The 26794-nt window shown below is 40.0% G+C and overlaps 1 protein-coding gene across 1 annotated transcript in view; it reads right to left on the bottom strand.

The window, feature by feature from the left end:
• Window positions 1-26794, bottom strand: part of LOC126153247 (NFX1-type zinc finger-containing protein 1-like) — a 453816-nt gene that overhangs the window by 262368 nt on the left and 164654 nt on the right. The window contains exons 5-6 of the mRNA XM_049916059.1: window positions 24261-24344; window positions 23702-23973 (exon numbers count right to left, since the gene is read on the bottom strand). Of these exons, the coding sequence (XP_049772016.1) occupies window positions 23702-23973; window positions 24261-24344 (356 nt within the window). The remainder of the gene's footprint in view (window positions 1-23701; window positions 23974-24260; window positions 24345-26794) is intronic.

Raw genomic sequence — 26794 nt, 5'->3', positions numbered from 1 at the left:
ATTAGATCAAACTCAAACTCTGAATACCTTCTGACACATTCACTGGAAGAATTATTAAATGAACCTCAGGTCCAAATGAGTCGCTTTTGACAACCTGGATGTGGAGAGTTATTTGTGGATCTGTAACCAATTTCAACAATTAATTTATCAAACAGCTTTTTGATAAACTGGTGCTCAATAAGCTTCATATATTTATTTGAATTCACTATAAACTGCTTGTGACACCTAAAAGTTTCAATAGTCACTTTGTTGTAAGAGGGCAGGTTTTTAAATGATTTGAGAACTTTGATGATTTCTAGTACTAGCTGTCATTCTTCTCATGATATATTTTGCACCGGACTAGATAAAAACACAACTTAGCTTCTTATGGTTCTTGCACATTAGCTACCCTTGCTAAAATTTCTACTGTACAATTTCATTTAGTTGCAATACCTATTTAAAGTTTTAATACTAATGGAATTTCCTGGGTGGTATGACATAAAATAGGGGAATGGCAACCACTCACCTATAGCAGGCTAATGTGTGGTGAATACCGTATTTACTCGAATCTGAGCCGCACTCAAATCCAAGCCGCACCTGAAAAATGAGACTTGAAATCGAGGAATAAAATTTTCCTGAATCTAAGCCGCACCTGAAATTTGAGACTAGAAATTCAAGGGGAGAGAAAAGTTTTAGGCCGCACCTCCAAATCGAAACAAAGTTGGTCCATTCTAATATGAGACACGATTTAGGTCGAATGAATGACGATACAGCTACGGTAGTTTGGTTCGAGTCGTAAGCTTAGCAGTTAAGCTTTACCAAGTAGCCATTGCTATGCGTCAGGCACGCCATCCGTATTTATACGGGTACCATTCCTTTTTCACGTACTTCGTCTGGTTTGAATTGATTGCTTATTTTTCTTTGATTTGATAAGTGCCATTCTCTTTGTTATAGGTGTAAAAGAAAAGAGAGAGAGAGAGAGAGAGAGAGAGAGAGAGAGAGAGAGGAATTGTCTCATTAGCGAAACAATGGCAAGAGATCGCAATTTGTTGTTACTTACGCTGCTTTCTTTCATAATGATAAACAAGAACCAAATAATAGACTGCGTATGATAGAAGATGTTCTGAACGAGAGTGTAGCGAAAAATTTTCTCTGTTGGAAAATCTTTGCAGACGCCTCTTTAGTACATTACATTCTGCACAGAAATTAGTCATCTTAGATTTAAAAATCTAGTGAATTGCCGTGCTTCATTTCTGACTGTATCACTATTAGGCATAAGAATAATACGAATATAAACATGACACGATATTTATATTCTTCCACGTTTGCTGTTGTCTCACTAGTTTCGTAGTTTATTAGGCGGACAGGATTTAAATGTGATAGCAGCAAACACGAAAGAATACATGGCAAAATGTTTATATTCATATCATTCTTATAGTGAAGAGAATACTGCATGTGATTCACAATTCATAAAAGTTCCTATTAGCAACCATCTTTTCTCACAGGTAGGAAAAAATTCAGAATGCAGAGTTGGCCATATTGACAAACATCCCAAACAGTCTTGCCAGTCGGATTTTCGTAGTGCATTGAAATGCTGTTACATTCGAAGATGAACAATACAGAATTTGTATTTACTTCGTTGGATAAAGTATGAAAATGCAGTGGTCGAAACTCGGGGCGGAGAAAAAAAGCTCGTCTTCCACTTTTTAAAAAAATTTATTTACTGACACAGAGGTTTTGGTGCCAGTATTTATCTTTGTGCCAGCAAAGCATGCCTGCGTAGCGCTACATATATTCGACAGCAGAAGTTAATTGTGGCGGCACCTACCAACATTTTTCGGAACTTCCGATTACTTTGCACTCAATGCTAAGCCGCAGGCGGTTTTTTGGATTACAAAAACCAGAAAAAAAGTGCGGCTTAGATTCGAGTAAATACGGTAGACACAAGTAACAGAAAATACATTGCTCAACAAAAGTTTGGAATACTACTGTAAAATGTAGTCTATGATAGTGAGGTCTCATTAACCAAGGCACTTCAAGCATTAACCAGTTAGAGACCGTATTCTGGACACAGTTTACTACTGGCATGCTTTGTGACCATTTCCCAGTCATGAAAAACATGCTGCTGCTGCAGCGCCACAGTGCGAGCAGTCCAGTATAAACAACAGTTCGTGTTCAGCATTGCAGAATCATGTCATGTATATGCATACAACACTTTGATAGGGTCAGATAGTGGCTTTACTTTCAGCATGTCATACATAGCAAGATGTTGCTGAATGGTTAGAAGTCACTCACAGTGATGTGCTCCCTGCCGCCGTTGGATAAGCAGCTGCAGCAGCAAGTAGTATACTCCTAGCTCACTCATTTGTTACATAGTTTAATTCTTAATTTCTTTGCGTGTTTTTGGTACTTGCATTGTTTAATTCATAAATTTCGGGCGTATTATAGTATTTGAGAGTTGCAGCATCGAGTTTTAGTACCTGAATAGTGTAAATTCGCGTAGTCATCTGTCTTCTGCTTTTATTTTGAACGGCCAGTGTCGGTTGGTCACAGTCAGTGTGCTCCCTGCCGCCGTTGGATAAGCAGCTGCAGCAGCAAGTCGTATACTCCTAGCTCATTCATTTGTTACATAGTTTAATTCTTAATTTCTTTGCGTGTTTTTGGTACTTGCATTGTTTAAATCATGAATTTCGGGCGTATTATAGTATTTGAGAGTTGTAGCATCGCGTTTTAGTACCTGAATAGTGTAAAATCGCGTAGTCTCCTTCCGCCGCCGAGCAGTGTGTCAGCAGTGCACAAGTGGCAGCATTACTGCATTTACTAGGCAATCTTGTATTTTAATAACCGTTTAAATTTTATGTCGATTTGTTTGCGCTCTCTGTAGATTAGTTCAGACGTTCTTTGCACAACAGTTTTTAGCATGGATAGGGACTGCAACTGCTGTGTTCGGATGCAGGCTGAGTTGGCATCCCTTCGCTCCCAGCTTCAGGCAGTGTTGGCTTTGGTCACACAGCTAGAGGCTGTTGCCAATGGTCATCACTGTGGGAGTCCGGATGGGGGTTTGTCGGGGACAGCCAGCTCGTCCCACGCATCCCCCGATCGGACTACGACTATGGTTGCCCGGGATACTGCCCGCATTGAGGCTGATCCCTCACCTGTGGTAGAGTGGGAGGTCGTCTCAAGGTGTGGCAGGGGGCGAAAGACATTCCGGAGGGCTGAGCGGAAGGCCTCTCCAGTTTGTCTGACGAACCGGTTTCAGGCTCTGTCTCAGGCTGATACTGATCTTCGGCCTGACATGGCTGCTTGTCCTGTTCCAGAGGTTGCCCCTCAATCTGAAAGATCCGGGCGGTCGCAGAGGGTGGGCTTACTGGTAGTTGGGAGCTCCAACGTCAGGCGCGTAATGGGGCCCCTTAGGGATATGGCAGCAAGGGAGGGGAAGAAAACCAAAGTGCACTCCGTGTGCATACTGGGGGGAGTCATTCCAGATGTGGAAAGGGTCCTTCCGTATGCCATGAAGGGTACAGGGTGCACCCAACTGCAGGTGGTCGCTCATGTCGGCACCAATGATGTGTGTCGCTATGGATCGGAGGAAATCCTCTCTGGCTTCCAGCGGCTATCTGATTTGGTGAAGACTGCCAGTCTCGCTAGTGGGATGAAAGCAGAGCTCACCATCTGCAGCATCGTCGACAGGACTGACTGCGGACCTTTGGTACAGAGCCGATTGGAGGGTCTGAATCAGAGGCTGAGACGGTTCTGCGACCGTGTGGGCTGCAGATTCCTCGACTTGCGCCATAGGGTGGTGGGGTTTCGGGTTCCGCTGGATAGGTCAGGAGTCCACTACACGCAACAAGCGGCTACACGGGTAGCAGGGGTTGTGTGGCGTGGGCTGGTCGGTTTTTTAGGTTAGATGGCCTCGGGCAAGTACAGAAAGGGCAACAGCCTCATCGGGTGCGGGGCAAAGTCAGGACATGCGGCGACCAAGCAGCAATCGGTATTGTAATTGTAAACTGTCGAAGCTGCGTTGGTAAAGTACCGGAACTTCAAGCGCTGATAGAAAGCACCGAAGCTGAAATCGTTATAGGCGCAGAAAGCTGGCTGAAGCCAGAGATAAATTCTGCCGAAATTTTTACAAACGTACAGACGGTGCTTAGAAAGGATAGATTGCATGCAACCAGTGGTGGAGTGTTCGTTGCTGTTAGTAGTAGTTTATCCTGTAGTGAAGTAGAAGTGGATAGTTCCTGTGAATTATTATGGGTGGAGGTTACACTCAACAACCGAGCTAGGTTAATAATTGGCTCCTTTTACCGACCCCCCGACTCAGCAGCATTAGTGGCAGAACAGCTGAGAGAAAATTTGGAATACATTTCACATAAATTTTCTCAGCATGTTATAGTCTTAGGTGGAGATTTCAATTTACCAGATATAGACTGGGACACTCAGATGTTTAGGCCGGGTGGTAGGGACAGAGCATCGAGTGACATTATACTGAGTGCACTATCCGAAAATTACCTCGAGCAATTAAACAGAGAACCGACTCGTGGAGATAACATCTTGGACCTACTGATAACAAACAGACCCGAACTTTTCGACTCTGTAAGCGCAGAAGAGGGAATCAGTGATCATAAGGCCGTTGCAGCATCCCTGAATATGGAAGTTAATAGGAATATAAAAAAAGGGAGGAAGGTTTATCTGTTTAGCAAGAGTAATAGAAGGCAGATTTCAGGCTACCTAACAGATCAAAACGAAAATTTCTGTTCCGACACTGACAATGTTGAGTGTTTATGGAAAAAGTTCAAGGCAATCGTAAAATGCGTTTTAGACAGGTACGTGCCGAGTAAACCTGTGAGGGACGGGAAAAACCCACCGTGGTACAACAACAAAGTTAGGAAATTACTGCGAAAGCAAAGAGAGCTTCACTCCAAATTTAAACGCAGCCAAAACCTCTCAGACAAACAGAAGCTAAACGATGTCAAAGTTAGCGTAAGGAGGGCTATGCGTGAAGCGTTTAGTGAATTCGAAAGTAAAATACTAGGTATTGAAACAGAGGATGACAAGCGTAAAGCTGAAATACTAAACACCTTTTTCCAAAGCTGTTTCACAGAGGAAGACCGCACTGCAGTTCCTTCTCTAAATCCTCGCACAAACGAAAAAATGGCTGACATCGAAATAAGTGTCCAAGGAATAGAAAAGCAACTGGAATCACTCAACAGAGGAAAGTCCACTGGACCTGACGGGATACCAATTCGATTCTACACAGAGTAAGCGAAAGAACTTGCCCCCCTTCTAACAGCCGTGTACCGCAAGTCTCTAGAGGAACGGAAGGTTCCAAATGATTGGAAAAGAGCACAGGTAGTCCCAGTCTTCAAGAAGGGTCGTCGAGCAGATGCGCAAAACTATAGACCTATATCTCTGACGTCGATCTGTTGTAGAATTTTAGAACATGATTTTTGCTCGAGTATCATGTTGTTTTTGGAAACCCAGAATCTACTATGTAGGAATCAACATGGATTCCGGAAACAGCAATCGTGTGAGACCCAACTCGCTTTATTTGTTCATGAGACCCAGAAAATATTAGATACAGGCTCCCATGTAGATGCTATTTTTCTTGACTTCCGGAAGGCGTTCGATACAGTTCCGCACTGTCGCCTGATAAACAAAGTAAGAGCCTACGGAATATCAGACCAGCTGTGTGGCTGGATTGAAGAGTTTTTAGCAAACAGAACGCAGCATGTTGTTATCAACGGAGAGACGTCTACAGACGTTAAAGTAACCTCTGGCGTGCCACAGGGGAGTGTTATGGGACCATTGCTTTTCACAATATATATAAATGACCTAGTAGATAGTGTCGGAAGTTCCATGTGGCTTTTCGCGGATGATGCTGTAGTATACAGAGAAGTTGCAGCATTAGAAAATTGTAGCGAAATGCAGGAAGATCTGCAGCGGATAGGCACTTGGTGCAGGGAGTGGCAACTGACCCTTAACATAGACAAATGTAATGTATTGAGAATACACAGAAAGAAGGATCCTTTATTGTATGATTATATGATAGCGGAACAAACACTGGTACCAGTTACTTCTGTAAAATATCTGGGAGTATGCGTGCAGAACGATTTGAAGTGGAATGATCATATAAAATTAATTGTTGGTAAGGCGGGTAACAGGTTGAGATTCATTGGGAGAGTCCTTAGAAAATGTAGTCCATCAACAAAGGAGGTGGCTTACAAAACACTCGTTCGACCTATACTTGAGTATTGCTCATCAGTGTGGGATCCGCACCAGATCGGGTTGACGGAGGAGATAGAGAAGATCCAAAGAAGAGCGGCGCGTTTCGTCACAGGGTTATTTGGTAACCGTGATAGCATTACGGAGATGTTTAACAAACTTAAGTGGCAGACTCTGCAAGAGAGGCACTCTGCATCGCGGTGTAGCTTGCTCGCCAGGTTTCGAGAGGGTGCGTTTCTGGATGAGGTATCGAATATATTGCTTCCCCCTACTTATACCTCCCGAGGAGATCACGAATGTAAAATTAGAGAGATTAGAGCGTGCACAGAGGCTTTCAGACAGTCGTTCTTCCCGCGAACCATACGCGAATGGAACAGGAAAGGGAGGTAATGACAGTGGCACGTAAAGTGCCCTCCGCCACACATCGTTGGGTGGCTTGCGGAGTATAAATGTAGATGTAGATGTAGATGTAGATGTCTCTAAGGTGTGGAGAAAGTACAGAAAGATGGGAAATGTGAACAGACCTCCAACTGGTCATCCTCATATGATAACACTAATGCAAGATTGTTTCCTCCAACTGCCAGCTCACAGGCACCCAACATCAACTACCAGAAATAACTGAAATGAGTCCTTGCGTGCAACAGGCATTTGTATCTCACAACAAAAAGTGCACAGTAGATTGCAGAACCGACGTAGTTGAAGGACTTGGGCTTTTACACATCAACATTTGATGATTGCAGAGAGGAGTAACGTCATGTCTGCTGACGAGATCGGGACTGGTTTGTGACAGGACACTAGACGTGTTAGGGTTTGGAGAAGTGTTAGATGACACCAGGAATGCCAAAATATGTTCAGGAAGTCGCCTCATTTGCAGGTGTAAAGGTAATGTTCTGGATGGCAATAATGATGGGATGGCAGTCCCCTCCAATTCCCATCTATGGCAAAGTTGACCAGTCCCCGATACCTCCAAGAGGTCCTACAAATGATCATAAGGTAATACAGATGTGAAGTCAGTGATAACTTCATCCTAGGCGATGACAATACACCACCGCACCATACTCTAGGACTGTCTCAGTGTCTTCAAAACTGCAACATCAAACAAATGTACTGGCCAGCACAGTCCACAGACATGAATGCAACTGAGTGTGCATGGGACATGTTGAAGGTGGGCACTGCACAGTGTTTGGATCCTCCTGACAATCTTTAGAACTGAGCGAGGCAGCGTAGTGATTAGTGCGCAGGACTCAGTTCAAACTCGCATCCGGCCATCCTGATATAGGTTTTCCATAATTTCCCCAAATCGCTTCAGGCAAATTCCAGGACAGTTCCTTTGCAAGGGTACTGCTGACTTCCTTCCCCATCCTTCCCTAATTTGATGAGACTGATGACCTCACTTGGTTCCCTCCCCCCCAATCAACCAACAATCTTTAGAACCTCAATGAGGCTGACATTAAGGAGTGGGACCTCATACCCCAAGATGGTCATGGTCATGGTCATGGTCTCACCTACAGAATGCCTCACAGAGTGGAAGAACTTATCTGCGCGCGGGGAGGTAAATACTGATAATCATCATCATGAGTTAAAGATTTTCGCTGTTTTTGTTTTTTGCAAAATGTACACTTAGGAGAGAGCCTACTCTGTTTTGAAATGATTTTTTGTAACTAACCAAAATTGTTCTTGTTTTCAGAAGTAAGAATGTTTGTTTTCTTAATAAGGTATTGTACAAACCTCAATGGGTGTATTATAACAAGACATTGTAGTAAACTCTATGACAATCCAAACTTTTGTGGGCATGATTGGTATTCTCCAGCTTTCGAGCTCTGCTTCCTTTTCTAGGACAAAGTACACTCATTCACAAACAAACTAAAACACATCCTAATGCACACTACTGCCGTCATGGTTTCTCTCTTATGCTTGGGTCTGGGTGCCCTGTCCTTCCTTTTTAACCTTCCCAAAGAAACTATTGTTCTGAAAGGTACATAGAGTATCACTTCATTTTATATCCATCTAGCAGTAGTACTGCACATTTTGCCTCCTTTTCCACAGCAATCCTCTCAGCCTGCAAGGTCTGGGCATTCACAGACGGTGGAATTTATGGTAGTTGGGAACTCCGATGTTAGGCACGTGATGGGGCCACTTAGGGGTAAGTCTACAAAGGAGGGGAAGGAAGCTGGTGTGCATTCTGTGCGCAAACTGCTAAGAGCTATACAGATGTGGGGTGGGTGCTTCCCGACACCATGGCGAGTGCAGGGTGCAGCTAACTGCAGGTCATGGCTCATGTTGGTACTGTTGATGTGTGTCACTTTGGATTGGAAGAGTTTCTCTCTGGTTTCAGGTGGCTAGCTGAAGTAGTAAATACTTGCTTTACTTGACTGTGACATAAAGGTGGAGCTCACCATCTGTAGCATCGTTGACAGAACTGACTGTGGTCCTTTGGTACACAGCCAAATGGTGCGTACGAATCAGAGGCTCAGACAGCTCAGAGACCATGTAGGCTGCAGATTCCTCTTCTTGCGCTGTAAGGTGGTGGCTTCCAGCTTCAGCTAAGTAGGTCAGGAGTCCATTATACACAGGAAGTGGCTATACGGATAGTGAGGCCTATGTGGAGGGGTCTGGGCAGTTTTTTAGGTTAGAGGGCTTTGGGAAACTGCAGAAAGAGCTTCAGTTTCAAAGGGTGCAGCAAAACTGAAGAACAGGGCAGACACAGCAAACTGTCTCAGCTATGTTGACAAAGAAGCACAACCCCAAGCGCCAATAACACACACTGAATCTCAAATCATTAGTTTCGGAAGCTGCCTACAGTTGGAAATAATTTCAGCTGAGATTTATACAAAGGACCTAACTGTGTTTACAAAGGGCAGATTAACTGTAGTTGGTGGTGGAGTGTTTACTCCTGTCAGAAGTAATTTACCCTGTGGTGAAATTGAAGTAGATAGTTCCTATATATTAGTAGTTGCTCCTATGAGTCATACTTGTCAACTGGAATAAATTAACAATTGGTTCCTTTTACTGACCCCCCCCCCCCCCCCCAACTTAGATGATACAGTTGCTGAACAGTTCAAAGAAAACTTGAGTGTCGTTTCAAATAGGTGTCCCACTCGTACCATTATACGAGGGTTGTCAACAAAGTAAGTTACATTTCTATTTCTATCTGCGGCAGTGCTACTATTGCAGTTCCAAGCATGCACAGCAGTTACTCTGACTCAAGGAGAAGACATGTGTGCCATTTTCAGAGTGCTGCTGCCGATGTGTGCTTTGTAGTGCTTCTTTATAATGTCATCCATAGTTGAAAATGCTGCCGATTGTGAAATCAGATCTGTGATTTGTTTTCTAAATGCAAAGAAAGTTAAACCAAAGGAAATTCATCAGCAAAGCTGCGAGGTTTACACACAAAATGCTATGAGTGATTCAATGGTTAGAAGATGGGTCAGACTGTTCAATGAAGGACGTGATCAAGTGTACAAGAAGAACGAAGTGGACACCCATCTGTGGTTACTGACGAACTGTCTAAAGTGTTACGACCATTTAAACTGCGAAAGTAGACAAACAAACTTCACACTTTCTTATGGGATTACTTACTTGGGATTTGCCGCCACTCTTCTTTATTGGATAGCCGGCTGCTGGAAACTCTCTTGACTTCTTTTCCATCAAATAATGCTAGGAACAGGAACTTCCAAGCCTCTTTAGGCTCATGAAATAAGTAGCCAAACAAACTTTACTTTTTGTCAATCAACGATGTATTTGACTTCCAAGCACAATAAAAAATTCTCACTTTCCACAAAATATGTAACCTCCAGCAAGTCTCTTGTACAGTCGTACATTAGAAACAAATTATTTTACATTCAAAAGAAAGTTGGTTTAGACACCATGACTTTCAGAAAAAGTGTCTGAAAGTACGTCTTGCCTCTAACAAGCCTGAGTCAATAGTCCACAATACTACTTTTTTTCAACTGTTCTTGTTATAATTAACAATAATGAATGGCACATTAAGCACAGAGCGGCATAAAAACTCCATGGTTCTTCCTTTAAAACATCTATGGATTGCCTGACAAGTGCTTGTCAGTGCCATTCGACCACCGTGTCTTTCTTCCCTCCGACTGATTTTAAACCTGCACACACAATTAAGTGACATGCATTAGGCAGGATTTTACCATCCCACACTTGTATCAGGAATATCATGTGTTCGAGATGGTAGAAGGCTGAGTAGTTCTAGAATTTACACAGAAATTATCGGATCACTACATTTCCCCCCTCTCAACACGCGATATTTTATATGTAATCATTATACAAGTAATATCATTCATAACAACATTTCATATCTTAACAATATACATTGTTACACAGGTTTACATACACATCTCTCCTTTCCATAACAACTATCTTTCTCTTATTGTTTCTATATTCTTTTCTTATTTTACTTTGTTATTAAAATATGAGTATTTACTCATGGTTTTGGTCAGCTTTACTAATATTTAGGAATAGTGAGGACTTTTTCTCTTTTCTTTATTTTCTTTTTCAATCGAAAATGTCAGGTGTATATGACACATGAATAATCTATTTTCTATTCTTATGTTTTTGTACTACCTTTTTCCTAGTAGGTACTATTTTCATTAGTTGTAGCTTGGAGGAACTCGGGTGAAATAAAAGTGTTCTTTTGACACTCATTTATTTCTACAAAACATAATAATGCTAGTCATTCATAGAATTTATACTTTCCAGAATAATTCCTATAAAATTTGTAACTTTTGTAACAATACTGTCCCCTTCTCCTAGGATCAGCACCTATCCTTTGCTTGTGGGTTGACCTTATGAGAGCACTTCCTCTTTGCAATCTGATAGGTATACCCCTTACAAAACATCTCTACTTTTTAGGCCACAGATCATACTATCTCCTCGTAGGTACATTTGCCCTTTATATTTAGTGAATGGCGTGTATGCCCCTTTATCTTTTCTGAGTAAGCCTAATGGTCCCATTACTCTAGTATACATTTCTATGTATACCGTAATTAAGTATCTTCTGGTACAGATATAAATTTAACTTAAACATTACATTCATTCTTTAATATATCATTCAATCCCTAGAGTCCTCCTCTACTTATCAACTTTTATACTTTCAATAGATATTATGTTTATTTTTTACAACTTATGTCCCACTATCCTTCAATTCATCGGAGTTTTTAGGGCACTGACATTGGTCACACCTTATTTCTTATTTAACTATTACTCATTACTATTTTATAGTTGTTCGTTATGTATAGGCACCTCCCCTTATGTATATTCGATGTAGAACCATCATAACTCCCCATATATGTGCGCAGAATTCCCTATGTACACACTTTTTCCCCTACAACACCTGGCGGTTCTCACATTGTGACAGAATTTGTGTTATATAATTTAATGTTCGCGTAGTAGTGTATATTTCTGTATATGTGGATGTGTGTTCGTGTAGTCTGATTCTTCGGCCTTCTTATCTAAAGATAAGATGTAGGTTATTAGTAACCACAGAAATAAGGAAGGACTTCAGAAATAGAAGTTTATGAATATGAAAAGAGGGAAAAGATAGACAGGTCCTCAAGACACGAAGTAAGAAAGGAAAAAATGTGTTTGCTAGGATCGAAAACGAGAAAGAAGACAGCCCCAAAGAGAGGAAACCCTTCCCACCCCCATTCACCAGGATCCCTACCTCTCAGGTACTTGAGTGAAATGCTGGAGGAGGTTTGGTGTTAAATTGTCTCCTACAGAACGGACTTGACCCACCTTCACCATCTTGAGGTCCCTGAAGGAAATCCTAGCAACTCTATGGAAACGGCAAATGAAGAAGAATCAGGCACACTTGTTTGTGAGGGTTGTTTGAAAGGCATGATCTGTGTTTTGTGTTAGTCATGATTTATCTGTTCTTGTAAATCAAGCTTTTAGCTACAATACCCACCCCTTTCGTAATTTATGCAAACCCTCCCATCTATATCACATCTCGTAAAAGGTATAAAATACTCTATACAAAATAGAACATCTATACACTACGATATAACAACTGTTCAGTTAGTCACATCTTATTATATTTTCCACAAATATAATACTCTATTTAGTTTATTTCATCTAGATATCACCCATTTTCTGTGATTCTCTTAAGTTGTTCTCTATTTTATGGTCATATCTGGTTTTTTAAGCAATAAGATTATAGGATAGTTATAGACTTTAAAAGAATTTAGTACAGGAAAACTATTTTGGGAGAAACACTGAAAACAACTCAGGGTCCAATGGTCATCACTCCGCCCATTAACTCAGAATGTTAATGTCCCTGGGGAATAGATGACTCTGCCCGAGTCCCTTGGATCTGATATGAACCTTTTTTGAGCACTTGCAGACCAGTACCTCTCTTTAAATTTCTTTTGAAAGCCTTCCCACTGCAAATCAGTCAACACTTCACTAGTTAACACCACCTTAGGTGGAGATACCCTTTTTTCTACTTTGTCTTGGATAAACTTAAATTCTCTCCACAGGTCATCTATACCCTTTCTGGTATAGACGGTCCTTCAGACAAAGAAATAAGTGATACGTTCCCAGATGTTATTCTCTCGGTAACCTTTTATCTATAATTTCTCCAAATTGTTCCTCCAAACTAATTACATTTATAATATCAGAGTTGGCTATTTCCTCTTTGAAATTCTTTTCTACATTATCTACTCATATACTGACACCTGTATTTTTGCGAATGAATGATTGGTATTAATTCATTATTCTTATCTACACTCTCTTTCAAAGTATTCATTCACTGTCTTACATCATTGTATTTAATATTGTACACGTTTTCAAAAAAACCTATCTTTTCAATAAGTTCTGATTCTACATTATTACATTTGTTCTCAATGTCAAGTTCTAACCTTTTTGATAAACTGTGAAAAGTGTCATTCTGTTTCTGATTAAGGTCAGTAAACATATGATTTATATTAGTGGTCAAAGAATTTGTGAACTCGATCTTTAAATCTACTGTTAAATTGTCTACTTTATTACTTAAGGCACTGCATTCAGTCTTCAAAGCACCCATGCCTTCGCATAGATTACCAGATTCTTTGCTTTGAGGATCTACTTTGATGTTTAACAAACATAGATTTGTCATTTGAATTTTCAGAGTTTCATTCTGACCCTTTAATTGAGAATTTATTAAGTCTAGGTTTTTTATTAGAGTCACACTCTGAGCATTTAATTGAAAACTCAATGAGTCTAATATAAGATTCTGAGCATTTAAAGTTGCACTCTGAGCTTTGATTAAATTTATCAACTCAGCCCAGACTTTCATGGCCATTGCTGGGTCTTGAGTTTCCTCAACCTGTTGTAGATTTTCCATACTTTTATATGCTTTAGCTCTCTTAATCATTTAAAGCTAACTTCAAATATGGTAATTACACAAATAAAAGTTCACTCAACAGTATTTTGTACCACTTCGTACTAAAGTAACGAAGTTTCGTTTCACGCTCACCTGGCGTAGAATTCTCGTAGCGTATGTGAGCGGATGTGGAGGCAGGTCAGCACTGGTGATCGGCAGCTGGTGCTGGTGGCGTCAGATGTAGGTTGGTTTCCACATCTGTGTCCCCACAATGTGTGTGAGAGCTGTATACTCCCAGCACTGGATCTTCTTGATGTAAATGCCATGCACGTCTTTTGAGTGGACGGCACTTCAGCGACTTGTGAGTCAATGGGGATGAAATGATGATGATAAGGACAACACAACACCCAGTCCCTGTGAGCAGAGAAAATCTCCGACCCAGCCGGGAATCGAACCCGGGCCATTAGGCATGACATTCCGTTGTGCTGACCACTCAGCTACCAGAAGTAGACATCATCTTGATTGAAGTTTTCTAGGCATACTTCTTCTTAGACAAATATATTGAAATCTTCTTTGCTGTTTTATCGTTGTGAATTTTTCACGTCTTCACCTCTTTTCATTCAAATTTTGCTCCATAGGATATTTGAACATATTTCAATGTATCAGAGTAAGTCCCTTGTGTTATTATGTTTGGTTGCTATGGCAACACACAACAGAATCTTTTCTCATATTTGACTGAAAATTGCTGCCCCCCCCCCTCCCCCCCGCCCACACACACAGGTCACCACGTTCTAACGTGTTGTGATGACTTTCTTAATAGACCTTCTCTTCTAAAACTTTGCTCTTTCGGCAACTCCGTTCATGTATTTAACTTTCGTGCACATTACAAAATTCTCACTTTCCACAAAATATGCAACCTCTAGCAAGTCTCTCGTACAGTTGTACGTTAGAAACAAATTATTTTACTTTCAAAAGGAAGTCAGTTTAGACACCATGACTTTCAGAAAAAGAGTCTGGAAATATGTCTTGCCTCTGACAAGGCTGAGTCAAGAGTCCACAATACTACTTTATTTCAACTGTCCTTGATGTAACTAACAATAATCAATGACACAATAAGCACATAGCGGCATAAAAACTCCATAGTTCTTCCTCCGAAACGTCCATGGATTGCCCGACAACTACATGTCGGTGCCATTCGACCTCCACATCTACTTTCTTCCCTTGACTGATTTTAAACATGGATACATAAACAAGTGACGCGCAGTAGGTAGGATTTTACCATCCCACACTCATATCTAGAATATCGTGTGTTCGAGACGGTAGAAGGCTGTGTGGTTCTAGAATTTACACAGAAATTCTCGAATCACTAGAACTGGTTCACACAATTGAAGAGAAGATGAAGCAAAACTGTAAGTTTACACTTACTGCCTTTGCTATGGAAGTTCCACAAATCTCACAATCACTAATTCACGAAATTGCTAGTGAAAAACTGAAATTCGAAAACTTTGCTCACGTTGGGACCGAAAATTCTTACTGAACAACACAAAAGACAATGGATGGGCAGTGCACTTCAGTTTTTGACACGCTAGAATGAAGAAGGAGATGGTTTTCTTTCTCAGATAGTCACGGGGGATGAAACTTGGGTATTTACAACACCCATGAAACAAAATGGCAATCAGTGGAATGGAGGCAAACTTCAACCCCAACGAAGGTTAAGCCTAAGCAAATCTTGACACCTTGGGATAGAAAAGGCATTTTTCTGATTGATTTCTTACCATGAGGCCAAACAATCAGTGCACATGGTTACTGCAAGAACATTAAGAAATTGCGCCGCGCAATACAGAGCAAGCGCCGAGGATTACTGTCAAAAGGTGTTGTTTTTTTGCCATGATAAGCCCGACCTCACACGGCAAATGTGACCAAACAACTCTTATGGGAATTTCACTGGGACGTGTTTGTTCATCCTCCATACAGCCTGGGCCTTGCTCCTAGCGACTTTCATCTCTTCTTACATCTAAAATCTGTCCTTGGTGGTCAACACTTCAACAATGATGATGAGCTGAAAGAACTTGTTACCACATGGTTGAATACACAGGCAGCAACCTTCTATGAAGAACGCATACAAGAAACTTGTGCCACGCTATGATAAGTGCCTACAAAATTTTGGAAGCTGCGTAGAAAAGTAGTTTAACAGTTGTAGATTTTTTACAATAAATATTTTTTCTGTATCTGTACTAATTTGTCTTATATAACCAAATGGAACTTACTTTGTGGACATACCTTGTAGTTGGTGCTGACTTCAATCTACTCTCAATATGATGGCGAAAATACATGTTTCATGTCAGTGGTTGGTATAAAACATCATCTGAAATTGCACTGAATGCTTTCTAAGGAAATTAATTTGAACATCTAGTTCAGGAGCCCAACTGAAGTGTACATGATCGCAAAAAAATGCTTGACCTCTTAGCAACAAATAACACTGACCAACTAGGAAGCATCGTGATGTATACAGGGATTAGTGACCACACGGTGGTTGTAGTTAGGTTGAATACCGTAAAATCCAAACTCACCACAATCAAACACAAAATACGTCTATTTGTAAAAGCAGATAAAAACTCGCTTGGCACCTTCCTATGACACAGTCTCCACTCCTTCCATTCTGACTATGTAAGCACAGAACATATGTGGTTTAAATTCAAAGAAATAGTATTGATGGCAATTGAGCAATACACATAAAATAAATTAATATGACATCGTATTTATCCCCCATGGTACACAAAACAAGTCAGAAAACTATTGCAGAAGGAGTAAAAGAACCATGCCAAATTTAAAAGAATATAAAATCCCCACGATTAGTGAAGTTCTCCAGAAGCTCGAAATTTTGCAGAAACATCAATGTGAGTTGCTTTTAATAGTTTCCACAACAAAACTCTGTCTTGAAATCTGCCAGAAAACAAAAAAATAGATTCTGATCGAATGTAAATTACACCAGTGGCAAGACCTTCACTGCATGATAACAATGGTGATGTTATTGATGACAGTGCCATTAACGCAGTCACTAAACATGGTTTTCTAAAATTCTTTCACAAAAGAAAATGAAGTAAATATTCCACAATTCACATCAAGAACAACTGCCAACATGAGTAACTCACAAGTAGATATCCTTGGTGTAGCAAAGCAGCTTAAAATACTTAAAGAAAAACGAGGTGTTTGGTCCAGATTGTATACCAGTCGGGTTCCTTTCAGAGTATGCAGATACAACAGCTCCATATTTAGCAATCATATACCGCCACTTGCTTGTAGAAAGAGCCATACACTAAGACTGCAAAGTTGCATAAGTCACACAAATTACGTAAAAGTTAGAACAATCACACGAACAAAGTAAACCACTGTGGAGAATCCTTTACAAAGGTGAAAGTGAGAGACACGTAACAAACTTTGCTTCGTAAATGAGTCAGTGTGGTATTCTATCATGGGCCACTTTCTGGAACACTTCTGAAATGAATGGAATGAGTTATCAGCTACAACTTAATTTGTGCTGTCAGACCTTTGCAAAATGTGAGCACATGGGCATCAGAGGTTTACTGGAGCAAAATACTTTATTGCAGTCACTATATTTAGCAAACAATGTGAACAGGTAGTGCAGCAATTATTACTGTCCTTCGAGTATTCATCAGAATCTAAACTCTGAAGTAAATCATTCCTGAATGTACGAATACTCACGAAGAAGGCAGCAAGAACAAACATAACACACAGCACATAGGAAACATATAAAAATTCACAGCAAGGAAAAAAAAATATTACATGGGGACATAAAAAGTTCATAGGAAATACAACACTCCTGCTGGCTAGTGCAGAAGCTGCTTCGCAGCTGTGATTCTCTTGTTATCATGCATATGTGACACTACACCACTAAACATACGGGCCTCACTTGGCACGACTTGATTTTTGACTGTGGCGATGATATACAACAACATAGCAGACACTACATCAGCCCCTGTGATAGGAGCAGAGAGTCATCTTGGAATGGGGCACATAAACACCCTTCACAGCTGGAACTGGTTTTGCGTGCTTGTCATTGGTCTGTATCGGCTGTTTGTTGCCCCTGTACTGGAGATTGTGACATGGCAGTGGAAAATGTGGATGGTGACTAATCCCTGAAAATGTACACGGGCTTGAGAGAGTTGATGGCAATGGTTATTGGCTTTCTGCTTACCATGATGTCCAGCATCTGTTTTCAGAGCATCATGTGCGAGGACCTTTCTAAGTTGCGGGGCACATAAGTGGTCAGCATACCATATCTGGAGGCTGTGGAAGGTCATATTAAAGTGATGTGGTCCCTTAACTGCTGAAGAAATTCCAGTTGATCTTGCAGTGCTGACTGGAGTGAACTGATCATAACAAATTCTCTGGGAAGACGCAATGGTTCACCATAGACCAGTTTTGCAGCAGAGGAGTCCAAGTCCTGCTTATATGTCATTTATAGTATCAGGACAACTATAGGGAGGGCAGAAGTCCACGGTGTTCCATGGCACATTAGAGTCACATTCAGTGAATGCTACCATCTTTCAATCATTCCATTACTGGTGCAGTCATGGCTGGTAGTCTTTTGATGAACATCCCCACAGAACTCTGCCAGCTGGGCGAATAAATCCAATGCAAACTGGCTGCCACGATCAGTGGTTATGCATAGTGGACAGTCAGTGGTTAGGCACAGTGGACAGCCAAACCTAGTTAGTCAAGTTGATCCGAACGCAGACGCTAAGGATTCCGCTGTGACATTGTCCACAAGTTTGCACAGGTACAAAAAAGAGAGGTTGCATCTGGAAAATCTCTGAGGGGCAGGACAAGTTACAGCATTGGAGGCACGTCCATGTCAACTTTCAGAATCTCTCTCCATCCCTGCCCTCACAAAATTTTGTGACACAAGGGGAAATATTAAGTGGGCTCCGGGCTGGCACAGACTGTGCAAACTGTCGAAGACTTGCTGCTGAAACGCAGTCAGTATGAATGGTTGTGGTCTTCTCTCTGAAAAGTCACAATACAACTGAGCCTCTTTGCCAACAACACTGACCAGCTGCAACTTTAACACCAAAGTGGTATTGTTGATGAAAATCTGGAGCTCTCGGTTGCTCTGCTGTGTCTTGGCCATTTCCAAAAAGTCCATTGGTCGCAACACACTATTGTCGCATAAAAAACCATTGGTCACCACATTCTCAATGCTGTAAATGTGCTTTATGTCCATGCTAAATAGGCTTATAAAGGATGATTGAACTAATGGGGACAGCAGACGATGCTATTCTGTTTGAAAGCATAGATCAGCGGCTAATGATCCATGAAGATTGTACACATCCTTGCTTCTATTTGTAGCTGGAAGTATTTAACTGCCTTTTACACAGCCAGGAGCTCGTGAAAGCACACACTGCTCTTCTGTTGCAATGGTGACAATTTGTGTGAGAAATACGCAAGCGGTTCTCACAAGTCATCCAACAATTTTTGCAGTGCCTTGCCAATAACTGTTTGACTTGCATCTGCTACCAACGCCAAAGGCATGTAAAGCTTGGGATGCACCAGGTGTGGGTGTGACCACCATTCCTTGCTCTGCAGCCTTGAAGGTGGAGCACATTGCTTCCGACCACTGCATTGGGGTACTGTTTCTGAACTTTGGGCCGGTGAACGCCACACTGTGTAGTTCTTGCAGTTCTGCTGCACACAGTAAATGACGGTGATAAAAAGTTTAGCATTCTTAGGAGTCGTGTAACTACTAGGTCATTGTCAGTCACAGTATCTGTAGAATTACTTTGATCTTCTCTGTTAGTGGTAGGGAGCCTGCAGATGACATTCGATGGTGTAGGAAAGTTGTCTCGTGTTAATACATTGAAAGATCTGCCTCAGTTGCGAGAATTTTCTGGTCTTTACCCAGATTTTGGCTAAAATAACCTAGCCTTCTTCAGAAGCATAAAATTACTATAACATGCCAGAGTAAGGCACAGTCAACATTAAAAATTAAAGCCTATAGCTCCGTGGTACCACACTGAATAAAAACTACTTAATTGAAGTCCAGCCCTGTCATCACTTCACCGCGTGGTCAGTTGACAGCAGCAATTATTAGTGCCAACGTAGTTGCTGCTGCCAACCGACCGCATGGTGAAGTGATGCCGGGGCTGGACTTTAGTTAAGTAGTTTTATTTTGACATGGTAATACAGTACTATCGGTTTTAATTTTTAATGTTGACTGTGCCTTACTCTGGCATGTTACAGTAATTTTATGTTTCTGAAGAAGGCTAGATTATTCTAGGTGAAACCTGGGTGAAGACCAGAACATTCTTGCAACTGAGGCAGATATTTCAATATATTAGTGTATCACAGTTGCTGACGGGGCTGCAATATACTAAAAATGCCTTATGTTACCCAAACACACACTTGGCCTTGTTTAACACCACACCAAACTGCTCCAGATGTTTAAATACCTCTTGACGATGTTGGTGATGTTGCTCCCTGGTGGCAGAACACACGAGTTTATCACCTAAAGGAGCAAAGCAAAATGGCAGTCCTTGCAGAACGGAAGCGATAAATCTTTGCCAGTTTTGGGTAGCATTTTGTAACCCAATCCCATAACACTGTAAACCAGCTGATTGTTGGCTACATCTGCAGAGAGATGCTAATGTGCCAAGAGGTCAGGTCCTGTAACCGGCTCCATATAGTTGGAAATGGTGAAGTCCCAAGTGAATGGGTGGCGCAGTCCAAAAGTCAACTTGATCTGCTGCATTGCATACACTTAGATTAGTGGGTTATTAGCTGCTGATAAATGGAATGCTATTGATGGTCTACAGCTGTGCACCGAAGTTCTCAGTAGTATGCTTAAATCTGAGACATTCTCTATAAAATTCTTCTGATTGGACCTTCTATCACTAATGACTAGGTACCATGACTTTCAGGACACTCAGTTTTGCCCAATACTGAGTGCTGCTGGCATTTGAGTATGAACATGGTGTACATGGGTTGTTCTGTGCTCAATGATGCAGCACTAGTCAACGATCAGCTTTGGGACCTCCGGATTAATTCTGGTTTTGACCTTTCATATTTATTCGCTTGAGGTTGTGCAGCAATCACATCTTGTACTTCTGTGGCATAGCAGTGGTCAAGCTGACTCATGAAGAGGGCAAATTTTTTCAAGTCATACGTCCAGCACAACTAAAACTGGTTTCTCCTTGGGTGAACCAAAGGATTGAGTTGTTCAGCCAGAACGGATGCAAACAGTCTGTTTATCTACAAACTGTTGGCACATTGGTCATCTTGTGTAATAATTAAAGCCAATGGTGGTTGCTCAACTTTCTTCAGCTCAGATTACATTGGGGTCACAAACTATCAAGTAGATCTCAATTTGAGCTGTCCGACAGATGCAAAACATGAACACAATGAGACAGGAAGTTTACTGGAGCAACATACTTTACTGAGTAACTGTATTTAGTGAAGAAGATAAACAGGAAGTGTAGAAATTGCTACTGGCCATGAGTTTTGATCAGAAAGTAAACTCTGAAGTAAATCATTCTTGAATGTACGAATACTCGAGAGAAGTCAGCAAGCAATTACTATTGTAACCCGAAGTGATAGAATCAAGAACTGAACATAAACCATAGAACATACAAAACACATAAAAATTTGCAGCAAGGGATAAACTATACACAGAGACATCAAAATTTATTAGAAAACATACACCTCACGGCTGGCATGGAAGCTGCTTGACAGGTGCGATTCATCTGTTATCACGCACATGTGATACTACACCACTAAACACATGAGCATCACAGGTTGACGCAAACTTGACAGTTGACTGTGGCAGTGACACGCAACCAAGTAACAGACACTAAAGAATGACATAGGTCAGAAATTAGTTGGTTTGCGTATCTCCAGTTTTGAAATGGTTGTTACTATAGCATATGTAAGTCTGGCAGGTAATATGCCCCAAGTCATTGATTACAAATATAGTTTCTTGGTAATCCTATGAAGTTGGCATAATATTTTAATACTCTTATAGAAAGACTATCATGGCCAACAGAATTACTGCTTTTAGTGACCTGATGAATGTTGTAATCTCTTTAGGGACTGTTGTGCAAAACTAATGTTTGTTGGTGGTGTACGCAGTGTCTACATAAGTAAAGTCTGCCGCAGCTATTTTCTGGGACTCAGTTCCATTTCAGTGTCTAGGTTTGTTTGCTTCTTGTTACATATTGCAAATATTTTTTACTTTATTATTGGAGTGTTATATTTTTTTAGCAAAGTATATGAGTTTTGTTTTTTTAATGACACATTGAATGATTTTACAACACCAGTGGTAGGGGAGTAGCAAATCTTGACTGCTGCTTATCCCTCTTCCTTCCCCTTCAACTCTTTTGCCATAAGGTGAAGGCATTGGCTCTGAAAGCTTGTAAAAGTTAAACCCTTTTGTGTGCTTGTTCCCCCGCCACTGCTTGGTGAGTAAATATTTTTTATCTATCCATTTACATTAATTAGTAAGTAAACTTTACTGTTAATATTTGACCATCATTGTCAGATAAGCCACTGAAAATTGGTTTTGCAGCTAAATCACTGCAGGCTGCTAGGTCTAAAAACAAACTATCAATGACTGTTGCACTATGTCCTTCAATACACTTAGGAAAATTTACTGTGGAAAATAATCCTAAGCTGAACATAAACAACCTTAGGTGACCTCAGTCAGTATTACCTTAGAAAATCAACATTAAAATCTCCACAATGATTCACCAGTTACATCTGTGTAACTATCTGAGAGCTTACCATACATCCAGTAAAATCTTGATCTGATTTCAAACTGCTATCAAAATTGGCAACTTGCTGTAAATATTCAGAAAAGTGAAAATTGTGCATTTCAAAAAATGTGAAAAATTAATATCTTTTAACTAAAATATCAATGAATGACAACTGGAATCAGTCAACTCAAGCATATACCAGGGTGTTAACAATTTGTGAGGATAAGAAATGGAATTTTTACAGTCTCAGTCATAGATAAAGCAGGCAAGATACCTCAGTTCATTGGTAAGATAATGGAAAAATTAAGTGAACCTACAGAAGTGATTGCTTAGAAAATACTAATGAAACCCATTCTAGAATACTGCTCAAGTGATTAGGCAGATAATAAACATGCGCTGTACAAATGATACCAAGCTTTACTTGTTTTGTAAATAAAACCTCCTTTTCCTGCTGCCCCTTAATTTACTTATCCCAGATGCGTTTCGCCTTTTTATCATTCAGAGGCATCATCAGTGGGATGATTTGCTGATCTGCATTTCCTCTCATCTGGTCTGGAGGTCACACTACCACTTTATTACTGACATATAAGCACAACTTTGTGTTCTGATCTTCTTCACATTGTCCACCATGTTGCTCCTTCTTTTTTGTGGTGTACTATTGTTCTTTTGCCACTCGATATAACTATTTCATCCGACACTGCTTTTAACAATGTCTATATTGCAACTCCATTGGAGCTGTAACATTGATGTTGTTCAATAGCACCCCACAAAAGTTACTTATGAAGTTTCCAGAACCAGTATTATCTGTGGAAACTAGGAATATACTACAGTCTCCTACACACTGCTCCCACAGCCACTGTGAAGACATTAGATTAATTACAGCATTCATTAATCCCACACCTTGTATTAAAATGTTATGAGAAAAAATCTTAATTTGTGGTACAATGGGAAATACTTTCTGCCATGCCCTCCCCTGTGGCTTGCTATAGATGCAGACATACATTTCATTGAAACAACACAGGAAAACTTCAGACTTCTTTCAAATAATATTTCATGTGCATGTTTTAGTTTCCATTTTCTAATTTAATCATGAAATGGAAATGAGCGTATGGCATCGTTGGCTGGGAGGCCCTTATTCGGGGAAGTTTGGTCGTCAAGTGCAAGTCTTATTTCATCCAATGCCACATTGGGCGACTTGCGCACCGGTGATGAGAATGAAATGATGATGAGGACAACACAACACCCAGTCCCGGAGCGGAGAAAATCTCCAACCCAGCTGGGAATCGAACCCGGGCCTGCTTGCATGGGAGGTGAGCAAATTACCACCCAGCTAAGCAGGCGGACATTTAATCATGAGATTGTATGTCACAACAGAATTTGTGTATTACACTGAAAGTTTATCACATACCTCTTCTTCATGAAATCTGTGGTTGATGAAAAACAGGTTTTTTGTGACCCCTTTCACCTTCTCATATTGGTAAACAGATGTTGCATTCTTTAATGTTGGATAAATCATTGGAGTGATAAGATTTGCTATTTCCGGCCTCATCCTGTGCTGAACTTCCAAACAGTCATATTGCATTCCGTTCTGAAGCATCCGTTCAAACAAAGAAATGTCAAAATTAAAATTTTTTGCTAACTCAAAGACTGCAGTTGAAGGTCGCAGCTGTTTGTGATCACCTGAAAATTAATAAGTTTTTTTATTGGCATCAAAATTTCCTAATATATGCAGGCAATTTTACACATCTGTAATTTTTCACAAGCTGTGCTTCAAATGCAAGGAATTCAGTAACAAAATAGACTACAAACTCTTGTTCATGATACAATTCAATAAAATAAACACTGAATAATCATACACTATGTTACATAAAACAAAAAGATATGCTGTTAAAAAGTCATCTCTCTCTGAACCATTAGAAGTAGTTGTAATATTGAGCAGTTAGTTATTTTTTGTTTATCATACTTACCTATGAGAATGAGATGTTCACAGGCCTTTGTTAAAGAAATGACAACATGTGACTCTAGCACTTCTGCTGCTTCTTCAACTATTACTGAAAGGAAAAGAAAATTTCAATTACCAGTTTATTAAGTTACTCTTTATCAAAAATTTCTTAAAATATTATACCATGAGAAAATTATTTACATTACTATATTGTTTAACAACTACGTTTACAGGCACTTAACTATGTACTGTATACTGCAATTAAGTCAAAAAATGGGAAACTAATTAGTGCAAAGCTGATGTCACACAGAAACAGGGCAAGTCGGACCATACATGGGGGGAGGGGGAGGGACTGGGGGGGAGGGGCAATTTGGAGGGCGCTCGATCTGGCTGGAAGTCCAGAAAATGCCAACAAACTGTATTATAAAATATAAATAAAAAACACAATGTAACCAGTCACAGAACTTTAAGTATTTATTTACAATGTGTTTAGGAGGCTTCTTTCCATCGTCAGCTCCTGATGATGAATTCTGAGTTTTATTATGTAAAATAAAGTGGATATTATTTGGTCTGTTCAAAAAATTAATACCTGCTATTGTGTACAAGAAGAGGATCTATAATACTAAAATCAAATATAAGATGGTTTGAAGAACACAATTGATGCTGACCATGTGGACCATTAAACCCCTAACTAAGCTGTTTCCACCAGTAACAATTCATTTCAGTTACTCTATACTAAGTCAAGTTTTAATGATTAACTTTATCTGATGCTGTTATTACATAATGTAATTTTCAAAGATTGGAGAATGCTCACATTCTGAAGAGCAAAAACAGTTAATAAATCACACAATATGTGACCAGTGACAGTTTTATCTACACAGTGAGTGAGTTTCCAGATATAAATTCCCACATAATATAACAAACATATCAGTCAATGAAGTTTTGTAATTCAACTCTTTAATTTCTGTCAGAATTTCTGGAGTAGTAGATCATGGTTGTTGCATAAAACTATTCATTAAAATTTTGTCCCGGTATGCGGGAGGTATCTTCAGATATAAAACACTGGCAATTGCATCAAAGCCGAAGGGCCCTCAAACTGCTTTTGATACAGTATATTATTTATTTCTAAAGATGTTTCCCACAGACAAGGACAAAACACTAGTGAATAGATTTGTGCATCAAGCATAGCCACTCAGAGAGGGAGTTTTAACAGAAGTAAACTCTGTATGTGAGGAACCTTTGTTTTGTTATCAATACTGTAATATTTTCCAAGAGTTAAATAGTCCTTGAGCATCACTTCATGTCTGATGTTTCATAGGCTCTCAGGTAGATGTTAACTCTCTCATTCCAAACACACTATCACTTCATAAATTTATTCACAGAGTAAAATTTCCGAATAAACTAATGGTGACTTTAATTCTGGTGCTTCATTTTTCTAATGAAAATCTGATTTAGTATGCCTTTTTTGAAACTATGCCTTCTCATTTGTGCATCATGATTGGTTTACCTGGCACCTTTTAAAGCCATTTCCTATAGACAGAACAGTTTTTCTCTGTATTTAGTTACTAGCCTTGCAGTCCAGTTCTGTGGAACAAAAGCTGGAAAGTTTTCCAAAGTTAGCATTTCTTCGCACTGTTTATAATATCACAAAATTGCTGCCTAATAACACATATATCTATTTCATCAATGGAATATTTATTGTGTGCTCTTTGTTGCTTCTTCTTTGGAGTTGATACTTCAATCCCTCTCTGTTCAGTTTCATATTTCCTCTTCTCTAATTTGTACATCCCAATCTACTCAGCAGCTTATCTCCTGTAATTTGCACATCATGATCTTAGTCAACTTAAACATTCGGAAGCTATGCTTCAATAATCTGACACCTTTTATTCCTTATTACCACTCCTTTCTTCTTCTCACTAACCATAAATTTAACAATGTCAACAAAGGGCCTTCATGACTGCCTGAAAAGTCACCAATCTTGCATAGTGAAGATTTGCCAATACCAGTATTTACTTCCTTATCAGACGATTGTGATGATGTTGAAATGTTAGACAATCAGAGTAAACGCAATAGTGAAAGTGAATTCGAAGAATGCAATCCTACACTGCAAGCTTTTCTCAGGGCTAGCTAAATGACTTGATTCGAGATTTAAATTTACCTAACAAATCAGCTGAGCTTCATACATCAAGACTAAAAGGAAAACATTGCCTTCGGCCAGGCGTATCAATAACATCCTAATGAACCACAGAACATGACCTTCTTCCATATTTAATGAGAAGAATGATATCATATACTGTAATGATATTTCTGGGTTTTTAAATGTGATGGGTCTTACAGTATACTACCCAAAAGACTGGCAAATTTTCCTAGATAGCTCAAAAAAAAGTTTTAAATGTGTTTTGCTGCATAACAGAAATAATTTAGCTTCAATCTTGACACCTCATTCAACTACTTTTAAGGAAAAATATCAAAATGTTACACCTGTTTTAGAGACAATTTCTTTCATCAACATCATTGATCAGTGTGTGTAGGAGCCCGCCTGGCTAGCCACGCGGTCTG

This window comes from Schistocerca cancellata, chromosome 2 (genome assembly GCF_023864275.1).
Source record: "Schistocerca cancellata isolate TAMUIC-IGC-003103 chromosome 2, iqSchCanc2.1, whole genome shotgun sequence".
NCBI classification, from domain to species: domain Eukaryota; kingdom Metazoa; phylum Arthropoda; class Insecta; order Orthoptera; family Acrididae; genus Schistocerca; species Schistocerca cancellata.
This window is presented reverse-complemented; position numbering and strand designations above follow the sequence as displayed.